Source organism: Pantherophis guttatus, chromosome 7 (genome assembly GCF_059756535.1).
Source record: "Pantherophis guttatus breed Tessera chromosome 7, ASM5975653v1, whole genome shotgun sequence".
NCBI classification, from domain to species: Eukaryota; Metazoa; Chordata; class Lepidosauria; order Squamata; family Colubridae; genus Pantherophis; species Pantherophis guttatus.
The window spans coordinates 11,128,850-11,151,320 of NC_142069.1; the positions used below are offsets into that span (position 1 = coordinate 11,128,850).

Here is a 22,471-nt window from a genome sequence, read left to right on the forward strand (position 1 = left end):
TAACTTCAGCTGAGTCCATTTCGGGGGGGCCTTTGATGTGATGCGCTAATCAAATTATCCCTGAACAACAACAACAACAACAAAATGGGTTTGAAGAAGATCTCTTTTTTTGTCCTTTTATCATTTTTATTTTATTATATAAAATATAAAATACAAAAAAGGGAAATTGAGGGCGGGACAGGGGATGGGGGAAAGGGAGTGAGAGATACAAGGGGAAGAGAAAAAAAAGAAAGAAAAGGGGGCATTGATTTCCAACTCTTCGCAGCACAGTACAAGATAACACACTTCAGCCTCAACTTTTTTGCTTTTACACATTAATATATAACTAGCCGTTTCTATAACACCAAATCTTTCTAATCAACAAAACCCAAGATCAAAGTTTCATTTGATGTGTTCGCGGTTTTTTTTTTTCTCACAAGTATAAATCCCAGAAGGGATATATCCAAATAAGAATATAATTTTCCTCTTTAAATAAGCAATGTAAACCATTTCTGCCTTATCTTCCTTGCTGTGGAAATAACGTGCATTTCTATTTGCACCTAGTAATCTTTATGAACTGTCACCATTTTTATTTTACAAAATTTATTGTAATCTTTCAAATTCTTTGGCCTAAAAAAAAGAGAGAAAAAAATAAGTTTGAATAAGATCTTGAGGGAAGGGTTCCTGCAGGTGTTCGCGGTAAGGCTAAGTGAACAAATGAAACAGGATTTTTAGGAATTGCCAAGGAAAAAACGGCTTGCCTTCGAAAGTTGTGGGTGCTTCAACAATTGAGATTTTTTAAAAAAAATTTATTAGTTAAAAGTACAAACAAACATAAATACAACGATACAACATACAAAACAAACATCATTCAAGTCTTACGACTTGCTCTTAAAGTTGTCACATCAGTAGACTATTTTTCCATATTTATCTATATATCTGTATATTTACATATTTACATGTGAAGCATTAATATACGTTCCATCCTTAAAATTGTTACACTCCTTAATTGGTACTCAAAGTTTTGTCTCAAAATTGACCTTATTCTTTAGTGTCCCTATGAATGTATTTCTAACTTTTTCTCCAACCAGTTATACTTTTGCCATGCTATATATTTTTGCCATGCTAAGTAGTACTCTGTGTCATCTTTCTCTTGTAGCTCTTTTGTAAGTTTATCCATTTCTGCGCATTCTGTGATTTTAGTAATTATTTTGTTTTCTGTCGGAATGTGTTCCTGTTTCCAGTTTTGGGCAAAGAATATGCGAGCTGCTGTTAGGATATGGATAATTAGGTATTTTATCTCTTTCTCATACTGTGCTGTGATTATTCCGAGTAGAAAGGTTTCCGGCTTCATTTCCAACTTCTGATTTGTAATTTCTTCTATCATTTTCCTTATTTCCTGCCAATATTGTTTCGCCTTTTGGCATGACCACCATAGATGGTAATATGTTCCTTTTTGTGCGTTACACTTCCAGCAACTTGGAGAGGTGTTTGGGAACATTTTTGCTAGGCGCGCCGGTGGGAGGAACAATTGAGATTTTTAAGAATAGACTGCTGAGTCACTTGTCTCAAATTGTACAGGGTCTCCTGTTTGAGCAGAGGGTTGGACTAGAAGGCCTCCAAGATCCCTTCCAGCTCTATTCTGATTGAAAAGAAATGATTGGCAGATTCAGAGTTGCTGAAAAGTGAATAGAGGAACATTTGGGAAGGTTACAATTTTTAAACAAAGTTAATATCCCAACTCAAGCCGTGAACATACCTAATACTCCTTCCTCCTCCTATTTTCCTCACAACAACAAGCCTACGAGGTGAATTGGCCTGAGGGAGAACGAATGGCTCAAAATAACCTAGCCACCTAAAGTGGGATTAGAACTCACAGTGGCCTATTCTGATTCTCTTTCTAAAATTGCAGAAACTTTTCAAGAACACATAGATATTAAAGGACTTGATTAAGTAGTTGCATAAAGTAATAAGGCAGAAACAATGTACTCATGCTCATATCATCCACCTGCCTGCTTATCACCGTGCTATGGATTGGAAAGGAACACAAATAGAAGGTAGAGAAATAAAGGTTGGAATTTTGCAGAGAACATGACGGGTGGGTTAGATTGAGTGGTGTGGTGGCCTAGAGGTGGAGTTCTCATCTCACAATCAGGAGGCTGTGAGTTTGATCCTAGGTAGAGGCAGATATTTCTCTCTCTGGGCACAATGAGGATATACAGTATCTGCTGAACAAAGCTCTGCATTGGTGACAGGAAGGGCATCCGGCCAGTAAACACTCAGCTCCATTCAGTTGCCCAGACTCCACCCCGCAAGGGATTATGGGGTCGTTAAAAGAAGATGATGGTGAGTGGGTTAGATGCTATGGGCATCTATTGGATACAGTCTGTGATGCCAGTTAGCTCAGCTGCATCTCCAATGTCTTTTTAGTTCTTTTCAGAGTGGATTTTACATATTACATAATATAAAGCTACACATTTAATTCTGCATGATTGGGAGGGAAAAATTTAGAGCAGTGTTTCTTCAAACTTGACATCTAGAAAATAGGAAGCAAACCTTAAACAGTCTTGGGAATCTAATTCCTCTTATTGCAGCCTCTTTGTAAATGAACACTGCTTTGCTTTTTCAACAAACAAATGTCTGTATTTTGTCATTTTGCCTGTATTTTGTCATTTTTCCCTACGATCTACAAAGGGTTTGGTCAAAGAATCTCTCTGTCAACAGTCAGAATTCATTCCCCAATTATTGCTCTTCTCCACCACCTATGTATCGTTCTAAAAATTGCAAAGAATAAGAAAAAACAGCATGGCTCTTCTATAAACTGTTTTGTGATTAGGTTTTTTTTTTTTTTTAACTCTCCTGCTAATAAATTAGGGTGGCATTTTCTGGGTAAGAAAGGGCAAAACAAAACAGCAAAAATAGGAGTTGAGAGATACATATGAAAGATTTCAGTCAGCAGTAAAGATGAGCAAGCAGAATGGATGGATGGATGGATGGATGGATGGATGAGCTGGTTGCTCACTTGGATGGATTTATGACAGCAGGGAAAACCATGCTTATAGTATTTGTTTAGCATCCATGCTTCTCCAAATTAAGCTACATTTTTTTCACTTGGCACCCACAACTTCTGAAGGCAAACCGTTCCACTGGTGAATTGTTCTCAGGAAATTTCTCTTCAGTTCTAGGTTCAATATCTCTTTAATGATCTTCTATCTACAGTGATAGGATTCAAATAATTTAACAACCAGTTCTCTGCCCTAATGACCAACTGGGTGGGCGTGGCCATGGTGAGTGTGGCCAGCGGGTGTGACAGGCAGCACATGGCCTCCTGCATCCCCCCGGGAGTGAAAACAGGTCGTGGGGAGTGCTCCCTCAAGGCCCGTTTTGGACCTAGGAGGCCTCCCTGAAGCCACTTGGGAGCAAAAATGGGCTGTGGGGGGCGCGCCACCCCCCACATGTCCTGTTTTGGGCCTAGGAAGCCTCCCTGAAGCCTCCTGGGATCAAAAATGGGCTGCAGGGGGCACATCGCTCCCACCACACCCCATTTTGGGCCCAAGAAGCCTCTCTGCATTTATCTGGGAGCCAAAATGCAGCATCTGTGGACTCCTGGAAGGGGCATAGTGGGAAGGGGTGGAGTCAGCCAGCAATTTAACTACTGGTTCGCACGAACCATCCCAAACCGGCTGAATCCCACCACTGATCTTCTACCTGTTACTTGTCCTACCCCCAGGTGCTTTGGAGAATAAGTCCATCCACTCTTCTCTTGGACAGGCCCCCTAAGTACTGGAAGACTGCTATCATATCACCCCTAGTCCTTCTCATTTTTAGACTAGACATCCCTAGTTTTCTCAATCAATCTTTCGCGCAAGGTTGGGAAAAGCTGAACAGACCTCTTGGGTTTTTTCCCCTTATGAAAAACATTTCTGGATCTTGGAATTCCTGATGACACTGAGTTTCATCCCTATCTAGCATGACTAATGGCTGGATAACAGAAGCATAATCCAAATAATTTGGAGGACACCATGGGAGAGAAGCAGAGGTGGGCTTTACATTCTGTAGCAACCGGTTCACCCAGCACTGGAAATGTGAGTGCACGTGTGTGCGGTGTCACAAAACACGGCAATTCGCTTGCACGCACTGTCCACACATGTGTGCGATGTCAAACAACATAGCAATTTGCTCGCACGTGCTGTTCGCACATGTGTGCGGCATCAAAAACACAGCAATATAGGATGGGATTGCGCTAGGGCAGGTGGGTGGGCCCACAGATCACTACTACCGGTTCGCCCGAACTGGTACGAACCGGCTGAATACCATCTCTGGAGAGAAGACTAGTTTACAGAAAGGAGAGGTTCTTGACATCACAGGAAGGCTCTGTTACCCATTACTGGTATCCATGTGAATGTTTGTCTCCTTGGGGGAAGAATTTAGGAGTGGCTAAGGAAGAAATATCCTTGAATTCTCATAACGCTCCTACTCCGTTCAACACCTCAGGTCTAACCAGATGCAATTGATGATTCCTGTCCATAGAGGGCACTGTTGCCCCACTTCCAGGAGAATGGGACCCAAAAGGTTAGCAATTATATAAAGTACTGATCCATGAATCATAGATAATTGCATTTTTTGGAAACAGGAGGGGAAAATGCATTGATGGCTCTGAACTGTCAATCAACCTTTATTCTTGCACCCTTAAAACACACAGAAACATACAAAAACACATATCAAGCTGCTCAGAATAATAAAAAAAATACACAATACATAATATAAATATATTACAGATGCTAACAAATTTCAAATTTAATAAACTAAGATATGTTGTGGTAAAAATGGTTGCACGCCTGTTTTGGATGGATAGCAAGCAAATCAGGAGAACTGCTTGCACGACAGAAATATTTGGTCTCTTGTGACAATCAATAATAGAAGTTTTTATAGTGGGACATTGTTGTTGTCATTATTAAATCTTCAATTTGATTCACAGTCTGGGACTAGTAAAAACCGATAATGATGATGATGATGATTAAAATTTATTTGGTTGCCCAACGCACTCAAGAAGGTTCCTGATGGCTTACAAATATAAAACCCTAGTACAAAAAAGCAATCTTGCAACATAATTACTTCCAGATTGTTAAATATGGTTTCTGATCTCCAATAGTTATTTTTTTAAAAAAATAACCTGTTTTTTACCCTCTGCGCATGTGCAGGGTCCAAAATCGCATATGACGCGTGCATTTTTCTGGTAGTAGCCGATATACCAGCAGATGGACTGGGCTCTGTGTATCTCTGCATTCACATAGCATGTTGTTATCTGCTAAGAGCAATAGCAATAGCACTTAGACTTATATACTGTCTTCACAGTGCTTTACAGCCCTCTCTAAGCGGTTTACAGAGTCACCATATGGCCCCCAACAATCTGGGTCCTCATTTTACCAACCTCAGAAGGATAGAAGTCAACCTTGAGCCTAGTGAGATTCGATCTGCTAAACTGATGGCAGCTGGTGATCAGCAGAAGTAGCCTGCAGTATTTCATTCTAACCACTGCACCATTAAGAGCCTAAGAGCCTCCAAATTAGAATAGAGTAGAGTAGAGTAGAGTAGAGTAGAGTAGAGTAGAGTAGAGTAGAGTAGAATTAAAAGGGAAGCAAATAGAAATAGGGTAGGGTAGGGTAGGGTAGGAGAGAAAAGAGTAGAGTAGAGTAGAGTAGAGTAGAGTAGAGTAGAGTAGAGTAGAGTAGAATTAAAAGAGAAGCAAATAGAAATAGGGTAGGGTAGGGTAGGGTAGGAGAGAAAAGAAAAGAGTAGAGTAGAGTAGAGTAGAGTAGAGTAGAGTAGAGTAGAGTAGAATTAAAAGAGAAGCAAATAGAAATAGGGTAGGGTAGGGTAGGGTAGGAGAGAAAAGAGTAGAGTAGAGTAGAGTAGAGTAGAGTAGAGTAGAGTAGAGTAGAGTAGAGTAGAGTAGAATTAAAAGAGAAGCAAATAGAAATAGGGTAGGGTAGGGTAGGGTAGGAGAGAAAAGAGTAGAGTAGCGTAGCGTAGCGTAGCGTAGCGTAGAGTAGAGTAGAATAGAGTAGAGTAGAGTAGAGTAGCGTAGCGTAGAGTAGAGTAGAGTAGAGTAGAGTAGAGTAGAGTAGAGTAGAGTAGAGTAGAATAGAGTAGAATTAAAAGAGAAGCAAATAGAAATAGGGTAGGGTAGGGTAGGGTAGGAGAGAAAAGAGGAGAGGAGAGGAGAGGAGAGGAGAGGAGAGGAGAGGAGAGGAGAGGAGAGGAGAGGAGAGAAGAGAGAATAACAGAGTTGGAAGGGACTTTATAGATCATCTCGTCCAACCCCCCACCCAAGCAGGAGACCCTACACCATTTCTGACAAATGGCAGTCCAATCTCTTCTTGAAAGCCTCCACTGATGAAGCTCCCACAACTTCTGAAGGCAACTTCTGTTCCCCTGGTTGATTGCTCTCACTGTCAGTTTCTCCTAATTTCTAGGCTGAATCTCTCCTTGTTCAGTTTCCATCCATTATTCCACTTCAATATATTGGTTTTACACTTAGGCCTTTCATTTCTCAACCTAATCAGGGCCCTCCAAGTAATACAGGTAGTCCTTGACTTACAACGATCGTTTGTGTGAGAACTGGTCTTAAGTCACTTTTTGCAGTGCCGTTGTAACTCCGGTCACTAAACAAATGGTTGCAAGTTGAGAACTAGCTGTACACTCTTTCAGCGCAACCAAGGATTGTTGTTGTGGGGTGACAAGGAGATAACAAGACTATACATGACCTGCTTTGACTCTTGAATGAAGGACAAGATACAGATGAAATAAATGAATAAATGAATAAATATGTGAGAGTCACATTCAAAGGTTGGGAAATTTCAACCGGATTTTAACCGGATTTAATCAATCATTTGCAGATGGAGGTCACATTCTGACAAGACAGTCATATTTTTCTAGGTTGGGGCAATGGGAATTAAAATGCAAGATTGCAGAAACTTGACAGAAGCATGAAAGTTGCTGCACGGCAATTCATTTTCAACCCCTCGTGAAATAAAAACTTCCAAGGCGAAAGATACTATTTCGTGCTTTTGTAACCATCAACACCATCTCAGTAAGTAAACTAACTACAACAGCAACTTTGGCAATGCTTTTCTATTTGACTTTTCCTGAATGTTTTGCTTGTTTAATTAATTTTTTTTTGTTTACAAAACAAAAAAAACAAATTAAAAATCATCCAAAATGCTGAAGGTAGTGATTTAAAATGTCTTATTTCTCCTGATGCACAACTGGACAATATAATCTAAAAACTGAATAACTATGAAATTAAAGGAAGTTATGTAATTTCAATAAACCTTCCTTCCTTCATCTGTCTGTCTGTCTGTCTGTCTGTCTGTCTGTCTGTCTATCTATCTATCTATCTATCTATCTATCTATCTATCTATCATCTATCTATCCCCTTCCTTCCCTCCTTCCTTCCCTCCTTCCTTCCTTCCATCCATCCATCCTTCCTTGCTTCCCTTCCTTCCTTCCTTTCTTGTGTTCCTTTATGGTTTTTTAAAAATTACTTAATCATTAAATTGTAATTTATTTTTAATTTTATTTTATTCTCAAGAGTTTTTAAAACTTTTTCTCTTCTTTGCTTTCTTTTTCTCCTTAGATTCATGGGGGACTTTTTGCTTTTAGTATAAAAAGCTAGACATATTTCCTTTTATACACTTATACATAGGTGTATAGTTACATAGTTTTTTATATAATACTGCAAATCCATAAGCAACATCTTTTCAAAAATACCTTCAATAAATACTTTTTGAAAGCTAGCTTCAGAATAAGGAGGAATGGAAGACTGTATTATTTTAAGCTGATGTCCGTATTCTCTCTTCCAACTTCTCAAAAATTCTCTCCTGCGGCCAAAAAAAAAAAAAAAAGATTTCTGGTTTTCTACCTCAGCGGTTTTGAGAATTTCTTTCAAATTTCTCTTGTTAATGTTTTTGAATGTTCATTTATCAGTGGAAGTGCAACTCCTGCTTCTGTCTGTGGAGATTTTCAATCCTCCAGATCAGGGGTGGTATTCCCTTACCTTCGCTACCTGTTCGCAAACGTGAGTGCACCAGGGGTGGGTTCTAAATTTTTTTACTACCAGTTCTGTGGGTGTGGTTTATTTTGTGGGCGTGGCTTGATGATCATGTGACAATTCTTTAGGATTTAGCAGAGGTATGGTCTACCAAACATTTAACTGCTTGCAGAGTGGTACCGGTCTACTCATTTGTTTTTGGAGGCACTGGCCTACCCATTTATTTTTGCAGGCACCGGTCTACTCATTTGTTTTCTTTTAACACTGATCAGCTGTAGGGTGGCCCTTTGAAGCCCCGTGGCAGCTGGGACTCAGGAGGCAGCAATAGATTGGGGGTGGGGCCAAATAAAAGGTAAGAATAATGCAGGGGGGTGAGGGGGTGCGGGGAGGCAGGGGGCAGAACTGGCTTGGTGATGTCATATCATCACCGCTACTGGCTCAGCAGAACCGGGCTGAACCAGGAGGAACCCACCACTGGAATGCACGCACCACCACCGCGCATGCACAGGGCCTTCCGTGCATGCGCAGAGTGTCAAAAATGGGACGTGATTACATCTGGATGAGTGGGCGGAGCCTCCCGCAGCCATCGTTACCGGTTCTCCCGAACCGGATAGAACCAACTGAATACCACCACTGCTGCAGATCATGGTTGTCCCGAAGGTGCTTTTCCAAAACACAAATGGTCTTCTTTGGTTTTTTTCTCTTGAAAACATTTCACTTCTCATCCAAGAAGTTCCTTCAGGACATCCATTGTTCTTGGAGGAGAAGCGAAATGTTTTCAAAAGCGAGGTTCTACATTTAGGCAAGAAAAACAAAAGGCACAGGTACCGTATATGTGGTACCTTGCTCAATAGTAGTAACTGTGAGAGGGATCTTGGAGTCCTAGTGGACAACCATTTAGATATGAGCCAGCAGTGTGCAGCAGCTGCCAAAAAAGCCAACGCAGTTCTGGGCTGCATAAACTGAGGAACAGAATCAAGATCACGTGAAGTGTTAATACCACTTTATAATGCCTTGGTAAGGCCACACTTGGAATATCGCATTCATTTTGGTCGCCACGATGTAAAAAAGATGTTGAGACTCTAGAAAGAGTGCAGAGAAGAGCAACAAAGATGATTAGGGGACTGGAGGCTAAAACATACGAAGAACGGTTTCAAGAACTAGGTATGTCTAGTTTAATGAAGAGAAGGACTAGGGGAGACATGATAGCAGTGTTCCAATATCTCAGGGGCTGCCACAAAGAAGAGGGAGTCAAGCTATTCTCCAAAACACCTGAGGGCAGGACAAGAAGCAATGGGTGGAAACTAATCAAGGAGAGAAGCAACTTAGAACTTAGGAGAAATTTCCTGAGAGTTAGAACAATTAACCAGTGGAACAACTTGCCTCCAGAAGTTATGAATGCTCCAACACTGGAAGTTTTTAAGAAGATGTTGGATAACCATTTGTCTGAAGTGGTGTAGGGTTTCCTGCCTGGGCAGGGGGTTGGACTAGAAATCCCCCAAGGTCCCTTCCAACTCTGTTATTCTATTCTATTCTATGCAAGGAAAAAACAACAACAAGGGAGTCCAGTTGCCTTTTAGAAAAGCACCTTTGAGACAATTGCTGCTATTCTTTTCTATTATATAATCTTTCCTTTACTTTGAAGCCTCTCCAGGCTGCTCAACATTTTCCAAGAAGCTTCATGGGAAGATTTTCCTCCTAATGTTTGGTTTTGGGGTGGGGGAAATGTATGAGACTACAGGGAAGGTTGAGTCTTGAAAGACCACTTCATGAAATAACAGGAATGTACAAATCATGAAAGAGGACTCACTCCAATGAACACTTGTGCTTTTGAATCTGATTTGCACAAGATTTCTGGAACTGAAACAATGCTTGCTTTGAAGCCTCCCTTGTAAATCTAATACAGGTAGTTCTCGTTTAGCAACCACCTCATTTAGTGACCGTTCAGCTACAACGGTGGTGAAAAAAGTAACTTGATAATCAATCCTCACATTTGTGACCTTTGCAGGTCTGGAAAGCAGCAGAGGAAAGCTGAAGTAAAATCATAAGCACCGGTGTGGATTCACTTAGCAGGCTTCACTTAATGACCATTTTCTGGTCCCAATTGTAGTTGCTAAAGGAGGACTACCTGTAAGTTAGAGAAGGCTCAGGTGCTCATGAGTCAACCAGAGCTGATATGGAATCAGACGGTGCCTACATAGGTAAAGATTTCCCTTGCACATATACGCTAGTTGTTCCTGACTCTAGGGGTGGTGCTCATCTCTGTTTCAAAGCTGAAGAGCTAGCACTGTCCAAAGATGTCTCTGTGGTCATGTGGCCGGCATGACTAAACGGCAAATGCGCACAGAACGCTGTTACCTTCTCACCAAAGGTGGTCCCTATTTTTCTACTTGCATTTTTTATGTGCTTTCAAACTGCTAGGTTGGCAGGAGCTGGGACAAGTAATGGGAGCTCACCCCTTTACGCAGCACTAGGGATTCGAACTGCCGACCTTTCGATCGACAAGCTCAGTGTCTTAGCCACTGAGCCACTGCGTCCCTACATAAGACTATATAAATAAATCATATGCAGAAGTCTCTTCCAATTAGTGGAACTGGCAAATGAGGCAAGGGGGAGGCAGAACATCCCAGGAAGATAGGCGTGACAGGTGTAAAAAAAGGGGGCGTGGCTTTGATTGCATGACTGTGGCCAACATCTTGACTTCTTGGACCTTCCTTCCCTGCAGGAGGCAAACTGTTTCATATCGCTCTCTCTCTGCATGATGAGGCAATCTGTGTTGCCTGTAGGGTTCTACCAGTGCTTCAAGGAGCAGGTTACAGTTGGATGGGACCTACTCTCTGTGGCAGCCCCTCAAATATTGGAAGACTGCTATCATGTCTCCCATAGTCCTTCTCTTCACTAAACTATCCATGCCCAGTTCCTGCAATATTCTTATGTTTTAGTCTCCAATTCCCCTAATCATCCTGATTTTCTCTGCACTTTTTCTACATTCTCAACATCTTTTTTTATAGTATGGTGACCAAAACTGGATGCAGCATTCTAGGTGTGGTCTTACTAAGGCTTTTTAAATATGTTTATGGTAAGGTGTCTTCTCTTCCACCCAAGGCCTGATCTGCAGGATCTCGCTGCATTCAGTATGGTATCTAATCCTGAATTGGGAGTCAGGATTAGATCCAAAATCAGTACAAGTTTATTATTCCATGCTTCCCAGTGATGGGATTCAAATAATTTAACAACCGGTTCTCTGCCCAAATGACCGGCTGGGTGGGTGTGGCCATGGTGGGTGTAGCCAGGGGTTGTGACAGGCAGCAATCGGCCTCCTGCACCCACCTGGGAGCAAAAACGGGCCACGGGAGGGGGGGGTCTCACCCCCTGCCCATTTTGGGCCTAGGAGGCCTCCCTGCACTTACCTGGGAGCCAAAATGGGATGTGTGGAGACTCCTGGAAGGGGCAGGGCAGGAACGGACGGAGCCATCCATCCATCCATCATATCTATCTATCTATCTATCTATCTATCTATCTATCTATCTATCTATTATCTATCCATCCATCCATCTTTCTATCTGTCTGTCCATCCATCCATCCATCCATCCATCCATCCATCCATCCATCTCTCTATCTGTCTATCTATCCATCCATCCTATCTATCTATCTATCTATCTATCTATCTATCTATCTATCTATCTATCTATCATCTATCCATCCATCCATCTCTCTATCTGTCTATCTATCCATCCATCCTATCTATCTATCTATCTATCTATCTATCTATCTATCTATCTATCATCTATTGATCTATTTATTTCCTGTCTTTGTCCTTTTCACAAAGAGCTCAACGTGGCAAACATATCCAACACATCTTCCTCCTCCTATTTTCCTCAGAACAACAACCCTGTGAGGTGGGCTGGGCTAAGAGAGAAGGATTGGCCCAAAGTCACCCAGCTGGCTTTCATGCCTAAGGCAGGCTAGAACTCACAGTCTCTTTGTGATTGGCTTAAGTTCATCCAGTTGGCTTTCATGCCTAAAGTGGGATTAGAATTCACTCCTGGTGATTGGCCCAAAGTCACCTCCCCAGTTTTCATGCCAAAGGCGGGACTAGAATTCACAGTCTCCTGCTGATTGGCCCAAAAGGTTGTCCAATCAGCTTTCATGGCTAAGGCGGGACTTTCTTTCTTCCAAAAGATTCCAAACTATTACTCTTCGGTGTTTCTTACGTCTTTGGAATCAAGTGGAATTAAACTCCAAAAGGAAGATGAGAGCGGATATTGACAATTATTCTGGCCTCTAATGAATCAACTGCTATTTCTTTATCTGGTAGATTAAAAACAGAACAGGGCAGCCAGTTCTCACAACAAGTAACTCTGTCAAAGAACAAAACCATCCAAAAGTCAACTCCAAATGCCCTACTTTTCAAAGTTCTATTGTATTTTTAAGTTCCTTACATTTTACTCTAAATGACAGCCTATCCATAATTGGATGAAAAGGTACATTCAGATGTCCACTAAATATACAAATAAAGACTGCAATCTTACATCTATAGCACCTAGCTGATCAGAGCTGATCTTGGAAGCTTAGGAGCCTTGGGCTTAGATACGAAACAATCTGTGGAATTCCAAGGTTGTAGGCTAGATTGGGAAGTTGGATGAACATTTCGGAAGGCAGAAAACTGGCAGGCCATTTCCATGTTGTTGTCAAGAAAACTACTGGGCTGCGTACATGAAATCACCACGAGCGGAGTTCAATTCAATGGAGAACTTTACTTTTAATGTAGTTGGGGATGCATCCTAAGAGACAGCATACACCTGAGATCTGTACCCCAGAAGCCCCTATGAGCAACACATATTTTTCAGGGTCCTTTCTTTTGCTGTTAGTGAACAGAAGAGTATCTCTTCAGGGGTTAATGGCAGTGTTCTTGCCAGACGTGAAGGTAATAAAAGACCTGGGTGGATTAAAATTGTTTGGGGATTAGAGACACAGTCCTTAACAGAGAAGGAGGAGAAGAAGGAACAGAAGAAGAAGAGGAGGAGGAAAAGAAGGAGAAGGAAAAGAGGAGGAGAAGGAGACAAGGAAGGAGGAGAAGGAGAAGGAAGCATAAAGATTACATACTGTATAATCTACGTATCGTCTAATTTTGGTCTAAAATGGAAACTGAGATCAAGACAAATGATAGCACCAAGGTGGGTGGTATTCCAGTTAATTGACTAAGCCCAGTTTGTTGTGTGAATGTGCCAAAAGGAAATTCCAACACAGTTGTGCAGTATGTCCATGTCTTAGATCCATTTGTTTTCTGGGTTATTCTTTTTGGCTCGTGTCAAATACCTACTGTAGAGCAAAACAAACAGACTTCTACAAACAAAAAAATGTACTTTCCAAGGCTGTCCTTTTTGCTCTCAGTTTACTTACTTCCGAAAAGTTTTTGTTCGATACTCCAGCCCTGCTTTTTTTCCCAGAAGAAATTCCAAAGTGTATAAAATTTGGGAGAGAGAGCCTGTGATTTGCCTCGAACAGGATCACCACAGGGTATGGCTACGACAGAGGTAGGTAGCAATTCAAGAGAGGAAAGCTGGAACAAGGCCTTTTTACTATTTTTGAGGGTGGTAAATCCATACGGTAAAAATATTGAAAATGAATACTTACTCAGGCATTTTGAAGGAGGAAGAGAAGTGAAGTTTACCAACCACAAAAAGCTTAGAAGCTGAAATTTGTTTAATTAAAAACAGCAGAAGCAAAAAGTTAATACCCTTGATCTTAGGGTAATTTACAAGCAGGAAAATATCTGCTGTCAAATCTCAGAGTATAGCATATTCATAGGTTTTTTTCATGGGCTTTCTTTGAATGAATGGGTCAAGTATTTAAAACAATAGTCAGGCTGCAAAGGCTGTCAGAGAGCAGCCTTGATTTAAACCGTCGCAGTTTCATAAGCAGAAATTTAGGAGGGGGAAAAAAAACCCCGGCTGCTTTTTATAAATGTTTAGTGGACAAGGAAGGTTTATGTACAGAGATGGGCATGGACTCAATTGCAGGTCTGGTACCCCTTGACCCAAAGGTGGGACTGCCTTCCTTGTTTCTGACATTTCGGATACAGAGGACATATAATATCTTAATCTTGGTTTGAAATGGGAACTGACATCAAGATGAATGATAACATCCCTCCCTGTGGGTCAAATTTAGATGATGTCCAATTTGAAAAATATTCTATAAATTCTACAAAGGGTTCCTTTGTCTCGTTTTGCAAGGGTTGTTTTTATTCAGCGGTGATGGGAATTAACTGCTCGGGTTTTTTTTTTGCTTGTTTTCACGCTGCCCTGAGCCCTGGTGCTAGGGGCAGGCTAGATAAATCCTAAATAAATGCATTCACTGATTTGATGCATGGATTTGTGCATTGGCTCATCTATCCTTTCTTTCACTCAAGAAATGTTCAGAGCAATCTTCTCTTCCTATTTTTTTCCACAATAGCTGTCCCGGGAGGTAGGCTCGGCTGAGAAAAAACATAACAAGCCTAAAGGGAATTCTGTGGGCTGGGTGGACTTGAACCCAGGTTTTCAAGCAGGGGAGGAGTGGGAGAAGGAGTGGGACAGAACGTACACTGCTGGAAAGTTTCATTGACAAACCGAGATGGGGGATAGGCTCATTTTCCCAATGTTATGAACCAGGTGCAGCATCTGAAGTTTCCCCCGTAGGAGTAAATGGTTACTGCTTGTATGTTAGAAAGAAATAAGACACCGCTACTCCAGATGGGAACATTTACCTAGTCTTTTGCCAATAAATTTATCCATTCAATCCCACTTCTTTCTTTGTCTGATCGCGCTGTTATAACTCTGATCTTGCCCAAATGTGATCAAGTATTTGAATTAAGTTCCTACAAGGAGGATCTACAACAGGGGTGTCAAACTCAAGGCCTGGGGGCCGGATCCAGCCCGCCAGGTGCTTAGATCAGTCCGCCCTGGAAACAGTGAAGGACTAGCCCATGGTACCACTGCCAGGAAAGTGGAGCTCGGGGAGGCCGTGTGCAGCAGAAGGCTGCAGGAGGCCATCGCTGCTGAAAACGGATCCTGGGTGGGCTCTGTGCAGCCTCCCCGAGCTCCGTCTTTGCTGGCAGAGGGCTGCAGGAGGCCATTGCTGCTGAAAATGGAGCCCGGATGGGCTGTGTGCAGCCTCTCTGAGCTTTATCTTCGCTGGCAGAGGGCTGCAGGAGGCCATCGCTGCTGAAAACTGATCCTGGGTGGGCTGTGTGCAGCCTCTCTGAGCTTTATCTTCGCTGGCAGAGGGCTGCAGGAGGCCGTCACAGCCGAAAACGGAGCTTGGGAGCCCGTTTTTGCTGGCAGAGTGCTCGGGCCACCACAGGTGTCTCTGACACAAATGACCTCAAGCTGGCCACACCCACCATGGCCACGCCCACCCCAGCCCCCCAAGGTCAAACACAACCCTGATGTAGCCTGTTCTAGGCTGTATCTTACAGACATGGGATTTCCACATATTTTCCCATCCTTGTATTATCCAGGCCTAACCTTGCTTAGCTTCCCATAATGGCCTTTATTGCCACCAGCTGAGTCTCTCATTCTATAGATGCTGTTAATCCTTGATTTATAACAGTTTGTTTAGTAACCATTTGAAGTTACAACAATGCTGAAAAAGTGACTTATGACCGTTTTTCACAGTTATGACCATTGCAGCATTCCCACGGTCACGTGATTGAAATGCAGAATGCTTGTCGACTGATTCATACTTATGACGGTTGCAGTCTATTGGGGTCATATTATCACCTTTTGTGACCTTCTGACGAGCAAAGTCAGTGGGGGAGCCCCCATTCACTTAACAACCATGTTACTAACTTAACAACTGCAGTGATTCACTTAACAACAGTGGTGATAAAAGGTCGCAAAACTCACTTAAGCGTCTCACGTAGTAACAGAAATTTTGGGCTCAGTTATGGTTGCAAGTTGAGGACTCGCAATGTAAGACATTGGAGAAGGATGATGAAGGATGAGTTAATCTTCACAAAATCTACCTTCCTGACTCTATACTGCCTCTGTTCCTTCACACTATAACGTGATTAGAAAATGCTTCCCTTCCTCAAGGTTGGAGTGGATTTTAGGGCACATAGTTAGGCTGAGTTATGTGTGAACTTCCACAATTCCTCAGCATTTAGTCTTTCTCTACCTGGTGTTGTTTTCTTTGTACAAAAGAGAGTAATTCCTTTGTGAAGAATTGTCTGAGGATCTTTCATCATCCAGAGAGATAGTGGTCACTTTTTACTTCTTCCTATACGGAATAAAAAGAGGGATGAGGTGGCTCAGTGGCTAAGACGCTGAGCTTGTTGATCGAAAGGTCGGCAGTTCAGCGGTTTGAATCCCTAGTGCCATGTAATGGGGTGAGCTCCCATTCCTTGTCCCAGCTGCCAACCTAGCAGTTTGAAAGCACGTAAAAAATGCAAGTAGAAAAATAGGGACCACCTTTGGTGGGAAGGTAACAGCGTTCCGTGCGCCTTTGGCATTGAGTCATGCCGGCCACATGACCACGGAGACGTCTTCGGACAGCGCTGGCTTTTCGGCTTTGAAACGGAGATGAGCACCGGCCCCTAGAGTCGGGAACGACTAGCACATATGTGCGAGGGGAACCTTTACCTTTACCTATACGGAATAAGGCCCAATGGATGGATGGAGAAACCAGGAGAGTTGAAAATGACTGATGGACTCTCTGTATCACACTGGAATAGCTAATTTCCTTTAGAATATAGATCATTCTAAGAAGCAGTACAAGATTGGAAGTTGTGGACATACGTGGCCCATAGAATCACCAAGAGTCAGACACGAGTGAATGAGTGACATCATCATCAGATTGTAGATGATAGAATAATAGGGTTGGAAAGGGCATTGAAGGTTCTCTACTCCAACCACCAGCTTGAGCAGGAGACTCTATACCCATGATGATGAACCTATGGCACGCGTGCCCGAGGTGGCACGCAGAGCCATCTTTCCAGGCACGCAAGCTGTCGCCCAACTCACCTGCAGCTGCGCATGCGCACGCACCCCAGCTGGTGTTCAGGTCTCCGGTGCACATGCGCACAATTCAGGGGACCCAGCTGGTCTTCGGAGCTCTCCTGCGCATGCGCGCACATTTGAGCATGCGTGCGAGTACTTGCATGCAGCATGCAGCATGCAGCATGCAGCATGCAGCATGCACAGGTGGTGCGATTGTATGCGCAGCGCATGGGGGGAGCTGCATGAAATTTGCATGTGTGCGCAGATGGTACAATTGCAGTATAGCTCAAGAAAGCTATACTGTACAACATTGGAGTAGAAAAAAAAATGTTGCAGACCTTAAGGGATTGTATCTCAGGTTGAAGTTTGGTTTCCAAGGACTATATAGAGTTTGAGTCAGGACCTAAAATTCAAGAAATAAAATATCTATCCCTGTTTGTATTTAGAATGCTTGCATTTAAATCAGCAGTCTCTCCATATTTCAAACTTTTCAAAGGCTTAAGATCTACTTCTAACTCTATTCCGATACTTGGAGTCAACAGTTTCAATAGAAACCTCCTGTACAAAACTGGAAATTTAACCTCGGTATCTTAACTCTTCCATTGGAGTCTAATGGGATCTTCAGCTTAGCCCTCCCAAATATCTACAACACCTCTCTCACTAGTTTTGAATGTATGTTTGGTTATGTCATCCAAGTTTGTTTCTCTGTCTTTTCTTCAAGACGGTCAGCAAGACCGAGGCAAATAACTACAAAGAGGACATCCCAGCTGATCCGAAAACTGACATGAAGGGCTCTAAGAAGTTAAGGTCTGCTTGTTCCCTGTCCAAACTGAAGGTATCGGCATCTTATTATTCCCATATCAATATAAAACTCATTTCATATATATGAATTGATTGCTTGGGAAAATCCATTTGGCAACAAATGTTATTCTACAGCAGGGGTGTCAAACTCGATTTCATTGAGGGCCACATCAGGGTTGTGTTTGACCTCGGGGGGGGGACGGGGGGGACAGGGTAGGTGTGGCCAGGGTAGGTGTGGCCAGCATGACATCACTTGTGTCGGGGAGCATCTGTGGTTGCCTGAACCAGTGAAAAGGGGCTCCCGAGCTTCATTTTCAGCTGCAACGGCCTCCTGCAACCCTCTGCCAGCGAAAATGGAGCCTGTAAGGGCCACGGTGGCCCTCCTGAGCTCCATTTTAGCTGGTAAAGGCACTGTGGGCTGGTCCTTCGCTGCTTCCAGGGCGGCCCCGTGGGCCAGATCTTAGCACCCCATGGGCCAGATCTTAGCACCCCGTGGGCCAGATCTGGCCTCCGGGCCTTGAGTTTGAGACCCCTGGTTTAAATAATGTGTGGTTCAGAGTAGTTCATTGCCTTTGGTGATGTGGCCAGCAGGTGAAGAAATAATATGGTTTATTAGTTTGGGCATCCCACGTAAGGTAAATATCATAACGGGGGACTCTTACCCTAAGTTTAGGTTTGATACTTTGACTGACCCCAGATGTAAAGTTGGAAAGGAGTGTTTCATACAGTATGTTGGGTCTAACCTGTTGCTTCTCCCAAATTCTTTTACCACCAGTTGTCATTGTTCCAACTGGATAAAAAGTGAAGGGTTGAAAAAGGCAGTTGCCCTCTTTTGCTTTATCCATTATATAAGCACAGGGTTTGTGAACTAATAAGTTTTTGCTAGTGCCAATGGACTTTAAACTGGACCTTTACTCTGGAAGCTATGTTAATGTGTATCTGAGTTAAGTAGGCAGCTGAGGGATTCTGGGAGTTGAAGTCCACGCATCTTAAAGTTGGCATGGTTGAAAAACATTGGTCTAGACCAGGTACCCTTGCCAGGTGTCCACTATTTGAGCGGACAGTCCGCTTTTTTCACATCACTATTCTTTTTTCACAAAATAGTGGACATTTTTTTTATTCAAAAGCTTTATGATGAAATGGTACGCAATCTAAAGCTGTACAGTCTAAGAGAATAAGGATAGGAGAATCGCGTTTTGTCTTTTTTTTTTCATAAGTTAGAATGAGACAAAGATCGAATATCCATTGAACTCGATTCTCCGAAAAAATTAATGATGATGCACTGAAATTAAAGAATTATTCCTAAAACACAAAGAATTGATCAAAGCTGCGCAGTCAAATAAAAAATACACACGACAGCAAAGTAAAATGTAATTTAATATTTTACATATTATTATAATATATTTGATGTTTTGAATTTTAAGTAAAGTTTTGAAGTGATTATTTTAATATGTGTTAAAATGTTTGTAAGAAAATATATAATTTAATTGTAAATTTTTTAAAAAATTTTTTTACTACGTAACCCCCCCCCCCCCGCTTGTCCGCTATTTTTTGGAAGCAGACCTGGCAACCCTAAGACCAGGGGTGTCAAACTCGATTTCATTGAGGGCTGCATCAGGGTTGTGTTTGACCTCGGGGGTGGGTGGGTGGCTGGGAGGGCGTGGCCAGCTCAACATCACTTGTGTTGGGGGCACCTGAGGTGGGCAAGTGCTAAGGCAGGACTTCCCTCAGACTCTCCCTCCCTCTTATTATAATGTCCTTCCTTCCTTCCTTCCTTCCTTCCTTCCTTCCTTCCTTCCTTCCTTCCTTCCTTCCTTCCTTCCTTCCTTTTCTTCTTTTTCCTTCCCTCTTCATTCTCCTTTCTTCACCTTTGCTTCTTTTTCCTTCCTTGCTCTCTTCCCATCTTCCCTTCTTTTTCTTTGCCTTTCCTCTTTCCCTTTCTCCTTTCCTGTCTCTTCTTGGATGCTCAAATGCAAAAGGGAAAACATTTCTCCTTTTGTTTTGTTTTTAGTTTATTTTGCTAGTCCTCTGCCAGCGAAAATGGAGCCCGGGAGGGGGCCGCTGACAGAGGGCTGCAGGAGGTCATTTTCGCTGGCAGAGGCACCACGGGCTGGTCCTTTGCTGTTTCCAGGGTGGCCCTGCGGGCCAGATCTAAGCACCCCGCGGGACTTCACCCCATGGTCTAGACCTATGCAGCAAAGAGGAGATTCCAACCCTAGAGTAGATAATTCCACTATTGAAATGATTAGTAGTAATTGCAGACTGCAGGGTTTTAATCAGATTTTTTTTTTTTACTTGCTCAGGTCTTATCTGAGATTGACTTTAGGAAGCTGTGTGTATAACAGCTGAGTTGACATGGAAGAGTGAATAGAAAAACTTTTTAGAAAAACAAAAACAAAACCAGGCTGTTTTGGAAAATAATAGCACAACGAAGAAACAGATTTTAGGAATAAGCTGTCCTGGATTGTGCTGAGTTTATACTTTTTTGCTTGCCCTACAAATAAACACACACACACACACAACACACACACACACACTGAATTCTATACATGTCCATTCAGGACCACGTTCGATTAATGTCAGTGGAAGTCTTTCAGAGAAGAGATTGTCCAAGATGCAGTACAAAATGTAGTATTCGTTTATTTCAATATATATGGTTGCCCATCTTACCAAAGTCACTCTGGGTAGCGAATATGGTTAAAAATATCAATGTAACAATTAAAAGGAGAAAGAGAGAAGCATAACAAAAGCAAAAACATGAGAACAAAAGGGCAAACCAGGCTAACCCATTGACAATAAATGAATAACACTTCGTAGGCTTAACTAACCTCCCGATTCCTTGCCTGGAAGAATCTGAACATCTGTTAAAATATATACAAGGGTCGGTTTTATGCCAAAAGTCCCACATGAGAAGTTACATGGACGCTTTCAGACTTTCAGATTTGCAAGATTCATTTAACGTAGTCTTACCATAAAGTAGAATTAGTTTATCTGGTCGTATTTCTTGTCTGGTCTATCTGGTGAGGATGACATCATGGTGAGCATGACATCAATCTTGCAAATGTGGAAATACGATTCGCCTACTATCTCCTTCAGCAATAGCAATAGCACTTAGACTTATATACTGCTTCACAGTGCTTTTACAGCCCTCTCTAAGCAGTTTACAGAGTCAGCCTATTGCCCCCAACAATTTGGGTCCTCATTTCACCCACCTCGGAAGGATGGAAGGCTGAGTCAACCTTGAGCCTGGTGAGATTCGATCTGCCAAACTGATAGCAGCTGGTGATCAGCAGAAGTAGCCTGCAGTACTGCACTCTAACCACTGCGCCTCCGTGGCTCTTCTTTACAGCCTGAGAAACTAGGGAGGGTGTCTTCTGGGCCTCTTGTTCCCCACCATTATCCATCTGCAAACTGTGCTGTCTCTTACCTAACAGTTCTCTAGGCAGCATCTCTTTGTGGAGTCCCCCAAGATCTTTCCCACATACCATTACAGAACAGGGTGTGTGCGCGACGTGAAAGAGGTGGAGTTCAGGGTGTGGAAATCTTTGCATGTGTGTCTATTGCAACAAAATGTAATTTCTTTTGGCTCAACCAGCAGTGAAATTCAAAAATTTTCCCTATTGGTTCTGTGGGCATGGCTTGGTGGGCGTGGCTTGGTGGGCATGTGACTGGATGGGCGTGGCTTGGTGGGCATGTGACCAGGAAAACCAACTATCACACTTTACAAAAAAATAACACAAAAGCTACACAACTGACTCACACACAATGCAAGAGCATCTGGACTTCACACAAAAGGGCCCCTGGAACAAGCAGGAACCTCAGAGAGTCACAGAGAGCTCAAAAACAAACCATCACACTTTACACAAAAATACCAGTTCGGGCAATAGGTAGTAAAAAAATGCTTTAAAAAGTAAAAAATAAGTTCCGACAATTGGCTGTGCTGCGCGATGATCGGAACTTTTTTTTTACTTTTTAAAGCATTTTTTTACTACTGGTTCCGGCGAACCAGTAACATTTTCACTACCGGTTCGGGAGAACTGCCCCGAACTGGTAGCATTTCACCCCTGGGCTCAATGTTTTGCCTATCCTGGCCTAACTTCTTTTTAAAACTTTTAAAACTTTTTAATATTCATAAATTTTAAATTTGTCTTATAAATTGGGGTGTTTTAAATTTCGTTTTTCGGGCCAATTATTTAATTGTATTTTAATGGTTTTTTAACATTTGTATTATATGTATTTTATTTGGCTGTTCACCACCCTGAGTCCTTCAGGAGTAGGGCGGTATACAAATTCAATGAATAATAATAATAATATTAATCCAAAAAGTTCATTTTCAAAATTATTAAGAATATTGGTGTGCCAGGCAGCCACTATAACTCTCAGGGAAGAATAGCCATACTAGTTTCCCTTAATTTCTTTGTCAGTAAATGTAAATTTAACATAAAAATAGTTTGTCGTGGAAGCAACGGCCTGCGAAGGCTCCTGGACTGGCGAAAGGCGAAAGCGGAAGCGGTATGCTCCTCGGTCGCATATTTGGGTAGACCAGATTGCCTTGATAGACCGGTCTCACCAGAAAAACATTTCTCAGGGAAGACGAAGAAAAAATGCCCTGCTAATTTTGCAGATGGCTTCCATAGTCTACAAACAGAACAAATGA

At 42.3% G+C, this 22,471-nt stretch overlaps 2 protein-coding genes across 7 annotated transcripts in view; one reads left to right on the top strand and one right to left on the bottom strand.

Moving 5' to 3' along the window:
- IAPP (islet amyloid polypeptide) overlaps positions 1 to 22,471 on the bottom strand; it is a 64,891-nt gene that overhangs the window by 13,369 nt on the left and 29,051 nt on the right. The gene's annotated exons all lie outside the window — the stretch shown is intronic.
- The window catches only part of LOC117680105 (solute carrier organic anion transporter family member 1A2), a 38,678-nt gene continuing 23,138 nt past the window's right edge, over positions 6,932 to 22,471 (top strand). For 2 of the 6 annotated variants that reach the window (XR_015728709.1, XM_034442610.3), the window contains exons 1-2: positions 12,453 to 13,209; positions 17,735 to 17,848. Coding sequence is in view for 4 of the 6 variants with exons in the window: in XM_034442610.3 (XP_034298501.1) it covers positions 13,174 to 13,209; positions 17,735 to 17,848 (150 nt within the window). In the remaining 2 variants the exon portion in view is untranslated. Of the gene's footprint in view, positions 7,073 to 7,990; positions 8,060 to 12,452; positions 13,570 to 17,734; positions 17,849 to 22,471 lie in introns of those variants that run through there. The other 4 variants (XR_015728710.1, XM_034442611.3, XM_034442612.3 and 1 more) reach the window with 3 other exon arrangements.